Source organism: Myxocyprinus asiaticus, chromosome 40 (assembly GCF_019703515.2).
Source record: "Myxocyprinus asiaticus isolate MX2 ecotype Aquarium Trade chromosome 40, UBuf_Myxa_2, whole genome shotgun sequence".
NCBI lineage: Eukaryota > Metazoa > Chordata > Actinopteri > Cypriniformes > Catostomidae > Myxocyprinus > Myxocyprinus asiaticus.
This window is the reverse complement of record NC_059383.1, coordinates 18,023,465-18,037,326: the sequence shown is the minus strand read 5'-3', so window position 1 is coordinate 18,037,326 and position 13,862 is coordinate 18,023,465. Positions and strand designations below refer to the sequence as shown.

Sequence of the window (13,862 nt, the reverse complement as noted above, 5' to 3'; positions counted from 1 at the left end):
ACCAGCATCTCTGCTTTGGCCTGTTGAAGCCGGTTGAAGCATCCCAACATCACCATGGACTGTATTACATTTGGGTATTCAGAAAATTTCAACATGGATTGTATGTTTTTGGCTCATATCAGAGTGGATTGCTTTTGAACCAGTCACAATATGATTCAAGCTTTGCAAGGAACTGAAAGATGCGGCAGTTAAACACTACCGGACCCATGAGTTAGAGGTCTGCAACTCGGGTTCGGGCTTATAATCTGACAGAATCGTTCGGGCCAGGTAGAGTCGGGCCACATGGTCTCGGGTACGGGTCTTTCATTTTAAGGCCCATGCAGACCTCTACCATGAATACACAGTTTAATTCACAAATATTTCAAATGTCATGACTGTTTGATATGCGGGGGCATGGTCATGCGCCCATCCGGAGAGAGAGAAAACAGTAAGGGTGCTTACACCTGAGCTAAATTATGTCTTACACCTGTCTCTAATTCCAGTGAGCCTGGGGAGAGCAGCATATAAACAGCCACGCCACCGCCAGAAGGGAGAGAGAGTCTGGCATGAGAGTCTCATGGTGAAGCTACTGAGTTCGTGATGCTAAAAGAGTTGAATAAAGACTTTGTGATGATTAAGAGGCTGTGACTAGGAGCCTGTTACGCTAAAGAGTTTGTGAAGCATTTTTTTTGTGATCGCCAACTGTTCCGGACCTTGAAGCTGGGGAAGACCGACCGCCCGTTTGCCTTTTCCCAACGGCTCCGAGACGCGTGCCGGAAATGGCTGCTGGCGGGGAATCGTGACGTCGGGGGAGTGATCGACCAGGTGGTACTGGAACAGCTGATTCATCGACTGCTGCAGGGGACAGCGGAGTGGGTCCAGTGCCACCACCTGCGTCGAGGGCGGAAGAGCCCTTCTCTCTCTCTCCTTCTCTACCCCCTCCCTCTATGTGTTACCCCCATCCCTCTCACTCTGCTCTCTCCCCAGAGCTAGTTCCTCGCCTGAGGAGGTGGACACTGCCCCCTACCTCTATGGTGCCCCATCGCTCTCCCCCTCAGGTGGAAGTGCCCGCCGATGCAGGTGCGGCATGGCGTCTGGGCCGTTCTGCTGGGGTTGCGGGGATCCGGGGCACTTCCGGGATCAATGCCCGGTGATGGAGCTGGGGACGGTGGTCTGGATCCCCGACACCCCACAGGCTGCCCCCGACCGAGCTGGAGTGTACCAGATACTGGTAAGAATCAAGGGGGGAACTCAGCAAGCACTGGTGGACACAGGTTGTAATCAAACCACGTAATCAATGCTTGGTTCAATGCGAGGCATTGGGCACCGCTAAAATGGTGAGGGTGAGGTGTGTGCATGGGGATATTCACAAATACCCTATGGTGACCCTGGTGATAAAATTTCGGGGAACAAACCATAGAGCAGTCGCGAGACGAGACCCTCAAGCAAGCCTTCGACTAAGTGAGAGTAATTGATGGTCAACCACTCTGGCCGAGTGTCACACTTTCATATCCCTATTTTATGATTATAAATGAGCGGTTGTATAGAGTGACGCAGGACACTCAAACAAAAGAAGATACAACCCAGCTCTTAATACCGCGGAGCCGCCGGGAAATGCTATTCCAGGCAGCTCACTGTAATCTGATGGTGGGACACCTAGGGGAAAGGAAGACACTGAACCGATTAATAGCCCGGTTTTATTGGCCGGGCATTGGTGGTGATGTCCGCAGGTGGTGTGCGGTGTGCCGTGAATGTCAGCTGGTGAATCCACCGGCCACCCCAAAAGCACCATTGTGTCCCCTTCCATTGATCGAGGTCCCTTTCAAGAGAATTGGCATGGACCTCGTCGGGCCATTAGAGCTGTCAGCACGCGGACATCGCTTTGTATTAGTCCTAGTGGATTATGCAACGCGATATCCAGAAGCAGTGCCTCTGTGCAGCATCTCAGCACGCAGTGTTGCAGAGGCACTCTTCAAGATAATCTCCCGGGTGGGGATTCCGAAAGAAATCCTCACCGACCAGGGCACAACTTTTATGTCACGGGCACTACGCGAACTTTAAGAATTATTGGGCAGTAAGGCGATACACACCAGTGTCTACCACCCACAGACAGACGGCCTGGTGGAGCGTTTTAATAAAACCCTTAAGAACATGATTCGTAAGTTCGTGCACGAGGTTGCTAGGAATTGGGATAAATGGCTCGACCCCCTGTTATTTTCAGTACGAGAGGTCCCGCAAGCCTCCACTGGCTTTTCCCCGTTCGAGCTGCAGTATGGGTGGCGCCAGCACGGGGTGCTTGACGTCATCCACGAAGCTTGGGAGGAGGGGCCTTCAGATAGCAAGAATGAAATTCAGTACGTTCTTGATCTTAGAGCAAAACTCCACACCTTGGGACAATTAACACAGGAGAATTTGCTCCAAGCTCAAGAACGACAGAGGCGACTGTATAACAGGGGTGCTCGGCTGCGGGAATTCACACCAGGAGATAAGGTACTTGTATTACTACCCACATCGAGCTCCAAATTACTCGCCAAGTTGCAAGGACCCTTTGAGGTCACACGACGAGTGGGGGATCTTGATTATGAGGTAAAGCGAACCGATAGAGGGGGCACACGTCAAATATATCACCTCAACCTCCTGAAATTGTGGTGCGAGGCGGTCCCTGAGACGTTGGCTACGGTAGTTCCGGAGAGGGCGGAGCTCGGGCCGGAGGTGAATATAAAACCTAATCATAGCACCCCGGTCACTTGCGGAGACCACCTCTCACCGTATCATCTCGCAGGGGTTGCCAAGTTGCAACAAGAATTTGCAGACGTGTTCTCCCCTCTACCGGGTCATACGAACCTCATCCAGCACCACATTGAGACCAAACCGGGAGTGGTGGTACGTAGCCGTCTCTATCGCTTGCCTGAACACAAAAAGAAAATAGTTCGGGAAGAATTGGATGCGATGCTTGATATGGGATTAATAGAGGAATCCCATAGCTACTGGTCCAGCCCGGTTGTTCTAGTGCCTAAGAGCGACAGGTTTGTGCGGCTCTGTGTGGATTATAGGAAAGTCAACGCAGTGTCTAAATTTGATGCATACCCGATGCCTCGCGTTGATGAGTTGGTCGATCGGTTAGGTACTGCTTGATTTTATTCGACATTGGATTTGACAAAGGGCTATTGGTAGATCTCCTTGACACCAATTACCCTTGAAAAAACAGCCTTCTTCACGCCGTTTGGATTGCACCAATTTGTGACGCTTCCGTTTGGTTTGTTTGGGGCCCCGGCTACGTTTCAGCATCTCATGGACCGAATCCTCAGACAACATTCGGCTTACGCCGCTGCCTATCTAGATGACATTATCATTTACGGTAATGATTGGCAGCGGCACATGCAGCATCTGAGGGTGGTCCTGAGATTGCTGCGGCGGGCGGGACTCACAGCAAACCCCAAGAAGTGTGCGATTGGGCGGGTGGAGGTACAGTATCTGGGGTTCCACTTGGGTCATGGGCAGGTGCGTCCCCATATTGACCCAAGACCAAAAAGGGGGTGAGACAGTTCCTCTGGCTGGCTGGCTATTACAGGAGGTTTGTGCCTAATTATTCAGACTTCACCAGCCCGCTGACTTATCTCACTAAAAAGGGGGCTCCAGACCCGGTCCAGTGGACAGAGCAGTGCCAACAGGTGTTCACGCAAATTAAAACTGCACTTTGCGGGGGGCCGCTTTTGCATGCACCTCATTTCTCTCTCCCTTTCCTATTACAGATGGATGCTTCAGACAGAGGACTGGGGGTGGTGGAGGGGAAGGAGCGCCCGGTGCTGTACATCAGCCGCAAGCTCTCCTTGATGTAGACCAAGTACAGCACTGTGGAGAAGGAGTGTCTGGCCATCAAGTGGGTGGTCCTCACCCTCTGCTACTACCTGCTGGGGCGGGTCTTCACCCTCTGCTCGGACCATGCCCCACTCCAATGGCTTGTGGATCACCCGTTGGTATCTGGCTCTCCAGCCCTTTAAATTCAAGGTGGTGCACAGACCGGGGGCACAGATGGCTGTCGCCAACTTCCTTGGCAGTGGGGGTATGTGGCAGCGGGGGCGTGGTCAAGCGCCCATCTGGAGAGAGAGAAAGCAGTAAGGGCGCTTACACCTGAGCTAAATTATGTCTAACACCTGTCTCTAATTCCAGTGAGCCTGGGGAGAGCAGCATATAAACAGCCACGCCACCGCCAGAAGGGAGAGAGAGTCTGGCACGAGAATCTCATTGTGAAGCTACTGAGTTCGTGATGCTAAAAGAGTTGTGATAAAGACTTTGTGATGATGAAGAGGCTGTGACTAGGAGCCTGTGACGCTAAAGAGTTTGTGAAGCTTAAGAAGTTACTGTGCCAGTTGTGACTGTGTTACCCCTAAGTTTGTGATTAAAAGCTCACCTGAGACCTGAACCTTCCTGTCCCAATGACCTTCCTTCCCTCACAGCTGTGCTTTAGGGATAGGGTGGCCAGACATCCCGTTTTTCCCAAGACAGTCCCATATTTAAGCACTTTTTCTAGTGTCCCGACTAAAATCATGTTTTGTCCCGTATTTCCCCTCTCCTAAAATTTCTCGATAGCCTATGCAGCTTTCTCAGTCACAGTGAGTATTCTATCAAAGATAGCCAAGGATATGGCTTGTAAAACCAATAAAATCACACCATGTTATTTGAAGTACATGATTGGATTAAACTATCCAATCACGGTACCCAATCAATAGACATCCAGTTAGTGAACTGATTGAAGAGTCAGTTTGAAAGAGCACACAGATGAAATTGCGGCTGGAAAAATGTCAAGGAAGCGTGCATGTACATTTAATGAGGATCTTCAAAAAGAGTTTAAATTCTAAAAAAGGAGTCACAGACAGAGCCTAGTAAAGTGAGGTGTGAGATTTGTAGAGCTCGTTTTTCCATCGCCCATGGAGGCCGCACCGACATCGCACAGCATGTTCATACAAAAAAGGATGTGGTTGCTGCTAAAAGTAAGTGTGTCACACCAAGTGTTAGTGATTTTTTTGTGAAGCAAAGTTCCAAATCTGACAAGGTGCACGCAAGTGAAGGACTTTTTGCTTATCATTCTGTTGTGCACGGCCATAGCTTTGCACATTCATGACCTGAGAAAAGTCTTGCAGGCCAGGCTGGAGGAATCATTCTTATCCTCTGACATTAAAAAGCAGTTGGATGCCCTGGTTGAAGCTGGTGACATGTGAGCGGATGATTTCTTTTGTGCAGTTAGAAACTTTTATTCAGCATCGGTGGATTTCCTCCAAAATTGGAGAACACAGAAAAACTTGAGTGGGCCCTTCTGAGAGACATCCCAGAGTGGAAAAACATTCAGAGCAGCCTTGAACACTTCTACTCCAGAATCCCTGCTCTCAGTTTGATTGACAAAACCACGCTCTTTGATGAAAAACATTGTCACTCGTTGCATCACTGAGTGGAACATGAACAAGACGGCAGTGTCTGAGAGATGGACAGACATTTTTCATGAGCTGGAGAGCAAGGCCATCAACTTCTTAGTCTTAGCCAAGGTAGTGGAGTTTGTTTTATGCCTGCCTGGGACATCTGTGGAGCGTGTGTTCTCATTAATGAATGCAGCATGGACACCGGATAAATCTCGACTCAGTGTAACAATCATGAAGGCAATGCTTTTCTTACATCTTAATTTTGGACTGAACTGCTCTGCATTTTACGATAAACTCTTAAAAGACAAGCGCACACTGAGAAAAATTGCTGCTAGCGAAAAGTACAAGGTGACAACAGTTACAGATGCGGATGCACCCTCTACTTCGCACTGATCTGCGCCTAGGTAAGGATACGTCAATTTCAATTTTGCTGGGAGGGGGCTGTCCCATTTTCCACAAGCAGGAATCTGGTCATCCTATTTAGGGAATATTTTTATATATTCAGATGAAATATGCTGGGTAAATGTTATGTATTAACCCTGTAATGTAGTGTTATATATTATAATGTAAAGTTTGTTAATTTTCTTTCGATTGAGTTTCAAATATAGCTGTATTTGAGGGACTGCACGATGTTAGCCAATCAGAACAGTGGGCGTTTACAGTCTTAAAGGGCCAAATAGCTTTAAACTGAGCTTTTAGACAGAGGGCCAGAGACAGGGTGGAAAATCATCATATATTATTAAATTATGACTGTTTTGGTGCATAAAAAACTTTACTGACATTATTAGTGGATATAAAGTGTATGTCATGACCCCTTTAAATGAATAAATAATGACCTAGTAGTGTTATTGCATTAATAAAAAATAATGTAACTTGAAATCTATGAATGTTGATTATAATTAGCACTTCACAAACTAATTTTGTAGAATAATTGAAAGCTGTTTTCTCTCTCTTTCCTTGCCTTCTGTCTGCCTCTAATCACAGCATGTCTTAATAAGAACATTCCCTTTTCATGAATCTCTTGGTGTTTGTTTGTGACCACTAATGGACATAAAGACACCTGAGCATTCAGTCCTTACAATAGCTTTGTACTTACATCATAAAAGCCCTTAATTGTTCCTCTGTTTTGCTGTGCTGAAGATACAGAAGAGCAAGGAGTGTCTTTTTGATTATAACAAAAACAGGGTAAAAATGGATTCCTCTGTGCTTCATCCAGTGATCCCAACTTTATTCTTCATCTAAAAGATATCACTACACAAAATCACATTTAAAATCAATAACCAATCAACAACTGACGGGTTCCAGAAGGAAAATCTAATTTGTTTGCTCCATAGACAAATTGGTTTGTAATGATATACCTTTAAATACAGACCTTCAGCTCCAATAGTACATGCTTCTTTTGAAGTCATCAGCACACATTATTTCAACTTAATTTAAAACATAAGTGTTTAACGATGGAATTCCTTGTGAAGAACTACACTACCCATGAATCCTAAAGGGAAAGATCTACCAATCAGGGAATCACGGCAAACAAAATGCAACAAAAGAGCTTTGCATTGACCATCCACTTCCATGATGTGCCACTTTTAAAATATCTGAATATTATGCAATAAACTTAGGGCTAAAATATATTGTTTATATACTTGTAATCAAGCAATTAAATTAATGCTTTTATATTCTTCCATTGTTTTTAATTCAGTTACATCAATCATAATGCATCATGGGATTGTAGTTCATTCACGCATGAAAGACGTAAAGTACGGTCCTGTAACAAAACCTCCACTTGCGTTCTTGATTCTTAAGTGTGCATGCACGCGGCATCGAGTAAGTGTTCAAGACTGTCCCATGTCTAAAACAGGCCAAAGCTCAGCGCACTTAACCCACACTAAATCCACCCCTGCCCGAATACCACTTCAGAGCGGTCTTTCAGGCTAAGTTCCAGAGTTCATCATGTTCAGGAGCTCTCACCCTGCATTCCCGAGCAATCGGTGCATTTTTGCCATGATGACAATAAGGAAAGCTTTTCAAGCTTTTTCAAGTTATTTATTATAATCAGATTGTAAAAGGCAGAGGTGGGAAGTAACACACTATATTTACTCCGTTACATTTACTTGAGTAACTTAACTTTTTGGAAATAATTTACTTTTATGAGTATGTTTAATAGTGGGTACTTTTCACTGTTAAATATATTTCTGATGAAAATGTTTTACTTTTACTTCGTTTCAATGGGTAGCGTTCCTGTCGTTACATTACTGGTTTTAATTTAACAAGTGTTAATAATTGCATAATTTAGTGAGATATTTGAATGGGACTCTTACGACAGCGGAACTTCACAGCTGCACGCTGTCACTCAAGTCGCGTTTAACACTGCAGCAGCAAGTGCGCAAAACAAACATTTCTTCACTCCATGCGATGCCTTGATTTTACACAAAGATAAGGATGTAAAATTGCAGCCCCAACACGATGAGGTAAATTTTAGAGATTGTGACAATGTGGGCTTGTCTGTGTCATGGTGATACTCATTCATTTTCAGAATGAATCTTTAATTGTGGGCTCTTATGTCCTCAGTTTCTAAGTTTACATTTTTATATCAGTGCTGTAACATATTGGTGCCTGCTTTATAAATCCTTGTAAACATCCACTTTAAGTGCAAATGTTTTGCCCTGCCGATCGCGGTTGTGAGCATTTCTGCACGTGCAAGGTTGGCGCGTGCACTGTGTTTGACAGATGCGGGAGGCTTTGTCTTATGGACAACACGCTTCCAAACACAGAGAAAAGGTGCAATTTACCCAGTGTACAGAACTAATTAGCTAAATTATTTCGACACTGACAATGCTGGACCATCACTGAATTAAATTCACGCAGGACATGCATAAAGCTGTGAAATAATGACAGAAGGCATGAATAAAGAATGATCTTGCTTCAGTGTATAATTAAACATTATATATATTTTGGGACTGTGTGAAGTTGTTCACGTTTTTCACTGTAATAATTACTAGAAAAAGGTTTCCAAATTTCTCTTCTAATTGACAGATTCGTCCAAATCTGAGGAGCATCCTTAAAAGTTCAGCCTTTAAATTAATATTATATCATCATTTCCCCACCCTCATGTTCCTCCAAACCTGTGAAACTTTCTGTATTCTGTGGAACCCAAAAGATGTTAGACAGAATGTTAGGGAGTGACAGCCTCAGTCACCATTACCTTTCAAAATATGGAGGGGGAAAAAAACATGCAGTAAATTAAATGATGATTAAGGTTAGCATTTCTCCTTATAGGAATAATTTTTCCAAAATTGAAAATTCTTGCATTATTTACTCACCCTCATGCCATCCCAGATGTGTGTTGATTTTTTCTTCTGCTGAACACAAAGATTTTTAGAAGAATATCTCAGCTCTGTTAGTTTATACTAGAATCCAAGTGAATGGTGACCAAAACTTTGAAGCTCAGAAAGCACAAAGGCAGCATTAAAGGAATTCAAATAACACTGGTTCAATCTGTATCTTCAGAAGCGATATGATAAATGTGGGTGAAAATCCTTTTTTACTATTAAATCACCACTTTCACATTCTTCTTCTTGTTGCCACCTACTGGGCAGGGAGGAGAATTAATAGTAAGAAATGACTTTATATATTATAAAGTTATATATATTTATCTGTTTCTCACCCACGCCTATCATATTGCTTCTGAAAATCACTGGAGTCATATGAATTACTTTTATGCTGCCTCTATGTGCTTTTTGGAGTTTCAAAGTTCTGGTCACCATTCACTTGCATTGTATGGACCAACAGAGCTGAGAAATTCTTCTAAAAAACTTAATTTGTGTTCTGCAGAAGAAAGAAAATCATACACATCTGGGATGTCATGAGGGTGAGAAAATGAGAGCATTTACATTTTTTGGTGAACTATCCCTTTAATTTGATGCAAGGAAGAAAGAAGTCATATGGGTTTAGAACAACATGGTGGTAAATTATGACAATTTCCATTATTTACAATAATATTAATAGTATTATTATTATTATTATTAATCATTCTGTAATGCATGTTAAATGTGTATCATGTACTGGAATATAGGATAGTAAACATCCATTACATTATATATGAAAGTAGATAGATACTCTCAACTTGAGTATTCTTTTTATTTCATACTTTCTTACTCTTACTCGAGTCATTTTTAACATTATTACTTTTACTTCTACTTGAGTAATTATTTTATTTTTTAAAGTAATTGTACTTGAGTAAAGTTTTTGGCTACTTTACCCACCTCTGGTAAAAGGTAAGTAAAGTATATATTTATTTTTGCATATATAAATATATTCAACATAAAGCGTAATATAATGTTCACAACTGGTGGGGATGACTTAATAGCAGCATCATAATGACTAAATATATATGATGTTTATTTATATACCTCTTTGTTATCCTTCTCACCCAATAATCACCTTATTTTGTTTGTTCTTGCCTAATACTTGTGATTTTGGTCATTTATCAGCCAGTGTGGCATATAATATATGAATTAGTAAATGTTGTTTTAAAATAAAAAATTTATTAACTATTACCATGGTTTCTTTCTCTTTATAAACATTTAAAATAAAGTTTTAATGCTTTTTATTTGTTTAATGAAACCACATACTGATAAGTTGTATAAAGCAGTCTTTGGTTGTCTTAACTGAAATGCTAAAGCATATAATTTAAATGGTTTGTAGTTGTAGTTATTAATGAATCACACATGTTTATAGAATAATGTTTTTATATATATTTTTAATAAGTTTTATGCAGTGTATTAATGAGAAATAAAGTAGAGAGAAATGGCTTATATTTAATATTTTACAGCAATTATGGACAATTCAATTTTACAGTTAAACATATTTTAATGTACAATGTATTGAAAATCAAAATGATTAAAAATTATTAACTTTTACAATTATTTTCACAAAATAAAATATTATAAATATGTTCTTACATATTCTCTACAGCACAATACACTTACAACAACCAGTAGTGTAATAATAAATGAAAAGATGGGTAAAGTATTCAGTTATTGATTATTTTAAGTAGGCTATAACAGTCACTTCTACCAAAAACAATCAGTCTTCTGAGTGCAACTACAAAAACAGCTGTCGCAACTGCCTGGACCAACATCGTTAAGTCTATGAGTGTCCCAACGTGCAATCAAAAGTCATACACACACTCACAGTCATACACACACTCAGACTCAAATATTATTATTTGTATTTATTTATTTATTGCTTCAAGTGAAAATGTGTAATTGTAATTCACCTCAAAGCTGGTTTGTTTGGTTCATGTCTCAGAACTCTTTAATGATGAATTTCTATAGAAGAACTAAGATGGCTAAAAAAGTGGGTGGGCACTGTTGGGCTCTGTTGATCAGTGCCATTTTGACATTCTTCAAATGCTGCATCTCTTGTATACATCCAGTGCTATTTTTCACAATGCAACTACACCATTTCACCAATTTAGGTGTAATATTAATGCCCTTCTCCACCCTCTTGTCATCGACTCTGCCTCCAGGTTTTTTTTCCTCCCCGTTGAGCCAGTTTCTCTACTTCAACAGACACAATGTTAGTAGGCATTGAATTACAAGCGAAAGCCAACACAAACGCATCGTCGTTCTCCCCACAGTGGCCACAGTAGGCAGGTGAAAAGTGCAAGAACCTGTATAGCATCTAACCTCCCTATGTCATCATGCTAGGTTCCTCCTTCTCCCACACCTGTCTCTTTGGGAATATAAAGGCTGCTTGCTTTTACATCAGCTTTCACATCAGTATAGTAGGCTACACAAAGAAACAAAGGATCAGGACACACACATCTATATTGGCATTGAAGAGATCGCAGCACTTGGTAAATTCTGTTCCTTTTCCTTCTATTTAAAAAACAATCTTCTATTTGAGGGTACACCTCATTGTTTGTGAAATGACTGATTAGTGGCTGCTTTTTGTTTTTAGATAAGAAGTAAACCCAAAAAAGCAACAATGTCAATGGGATTAGAGATTGGGGGCATTGCCTTGGGCCTCATTGGTTGGATCATTGGCATTGTCACTTGCGCTCTCCCTATGTGGCGTGTCTCAGCCTTTGTTGGCGCGAACATTGTCACTGCCCAAGTCATTTGGGAGGGTTTATGGATGAACTGTGTTGTCCAGAGCACTGGACAGATGCAATGTAAGGTTTACGATTCCATGCTAGCTTTGTCTCAGGATCTGCAGGCTTCCAGAGCCATGTGCATCATCTCCATCATCTTGGCAATCCTTGGTGTGATGGTCTCCATCATGGGCGCCAAGTGCACCAATTGTATCGAGGACGAAGCATCCAAGGCTAAAGTGATGATTGTTTCTGGCATCCTCTTCATTCTTGCTGGCATCCTACAGCTCGTTCCAGTGGCCTGGGTGGCAAACCAAACTATTCGGGACTTCTACAACCCACTTCTGAGCAACGCTCAGCAAAGAGAGCTTGGGGCATCCCTCTACATAGGATTTGCAGCCGCTGCTCTGCTAATAATTGGAGGAGCGATGTTGTGCTGCACCTGTCCCCCAAAGGAGAAGAAGTACAAACCTCCAAGAATGGGCTACTCGGCTCCACGTTCCGTCAGTGGTGGCTATGACAAGAAGGACTATGTTTAAAATATTGCTTTGTTGCAGAAAGAAGAAGGATTTGAAGATCTCATACACACGGGGTGGAGATACTTCTGAGAGGACTCCGAAATGAAGGGTCATACGATGCTGTCAATATTTGCTTTTCCTCTGTTTAAGACTGGTGTGTGTTCAGGGCTGGTTTCATAGGTTTACTTGTCAGGGATTTTGTGAGAGAGTTTGATATGTTTGCTATGTGTTAAAACATTTCCAGTTTTATATCATTTCAGATGTTTAAATTCACCTGTTTTCTTTTTTCAACTGCAATGTTCAACTGTTGTCCGATAATGTTCTTTGTATTATGTGATACAAAAAAGGTCATCTTAAATGGTGTTCTTATATGTCAGACCAGAAAATAGATTCATTGTTCTGTGTAAGTTAATATACAGTAAATATTTTTTTTAGCAAGCTGTCCCTGCTTCAGTCTGATGCTTTGTTGAATACTAACATAGACAGGAACAGGCAGACGTTTAGCTCTTTACATGTATTTGCATGTATTTACATCAGATTGAACTTGTTTCTGTATAGTTTCCTTAAAACTTTTTGTACAATGTTTTTATAATTCGTAGAGAGTTGCGTTTATGATTATCCACATACGTATGTTTCTTTTTTTTTTTTCATAATCATTGGAGTACTATATGTCCATTGTGTTGCCTTTATATTATTAAATTTGATTACATGCAAAAGAGCTGATAACAAAATTAAGTAGTCGTTTATAGCATGATATGGGCTGATGGAGTGGTTGTACCTTGTAGATCAATTTACATTGCTCCTTTGTTATATAATTGGGGCAGTATTGTGAATACACATTCTGGGAGAGACCAACAGGCATACAAAGCTTAGAAAAGCTGTACTGTTTGTCATAGGTGGTGGCAGACAGATCCAACCAAAACCAGTTTGAATGGTTGGGCTGGGAGGGAGGGATTGGTATTTTAAGTTAAATGATTAAGGCACAAAGTGTTTTGAGTTTGCTTTATGAAGGTATTAAAACACATAAAGATCCACACATAGCCTTCAGTACACGTTACATTATTCTGGTAAAGGGGAGATTTTATATATATATATATATATATATATATATATATATATATATATATATATATATATATATATATACACACATATACATATATATATATATATATATATATATATATATATATATATATATATATATATATATATATATATATATATATATATATATATATATATATATCGAACCTCAAACATAAGTCAGGCAGCAGGGCAATGAAACCATAGTGAAGGGCAAACACATAACTCCTAACCCTTAAGGGATGTTAACATAATCCAGCCACTTAGATTTTGTTGCCCATGGTGGCAAGATTTAAAGTATGCTCTGTAACACTGCTGCCATGGAGACAATGCTCCTCTGGGTGACACCCTGTTTCCACCTGTTAGAGGGGAGGGGAAGTCCGTGCAGCAAAATGAGTCACCAAGGTGTTTTATTTATTTTTTTTAAACTAATGCTTCCTTCTAGTCTGTATATTCTCTGTAATTCAAGGCGATTCAAGAGGGTTCAAAACTAAATCTAATTTCAACCTCATTAATCCAGCGTGTAAAAACAGAACATTTATGTTATTAAATACAATGTTTTATTAATTGAAGGACAATACCACAAACATTATTCTGCTTATAAAGAATCTAAACAGCATTGCGTCACTATTTTGCAGAAATATGAACAAATCCATTGTTAGAGTATCAAGAGGTAAGGAAGGATGTTTTAAGGAAGGATGGTTATGTTACTGTAGGTAACTTGGCTGTAAAGTGTTCATAAACAGACAAATGCAGCCAACACACTGT

General features: G+C 41.2%; 1 protein-coding gene across 1 annotated transcript; it reads left to right on the top strand.

The window, feature by feature from the left end:
• Window positions 1–5,742: 5,742 nt before the first annotated feature.
• On the top strand, window positions 5,743–12,789 carry LOC127431329 (claudin-3-like). The gene is made up of 3 exons (XM_051681729.1): window positions 5,743–5,797; window positions 11,105–11,253; window positions 11,358–12,789. Exons 1-3 carry the CDS (start codon window positions 5,758–5,760, stop codon window positions 12,027–12,029), a joined length of 861 nt encoding a protein of 286 aa, XP_051537689.1. The 5' UTR covers window positions 5,743–5,757; the 3' UTR covers window positions 12,030–12,789.
• Window positions 12,790–13,862: the final 1,073 nt, after the last annotated feature.

What these genes read in the sequence shown, in the direction of transcription:
- LOC127431329 (XM_051681729.1), top strand. Translation starts at nt 5,758, where the DNA reads ATGCGGATGCACCCTCTACTTCGCACTGATCTGCGCCTAG. An exon ending in TCGCACTGATCTGCGCCTAG is followed by an intron (nt 5,798 to 11,104) that starts GTAAGGATACGT and finishes TCATCATGCTAG; the next exon opens with GTTCCTCCTTCTCCCACACC. An exon ending in TGAAGAGATCGCAGCACTTG is followed by an intron (nt 11,254 to 11,357) that starts GTAAATTCTGTT and finishes TTTTGTTTTTAG; the next exon opens with ATAAGAAGTAAACCCAAAAA.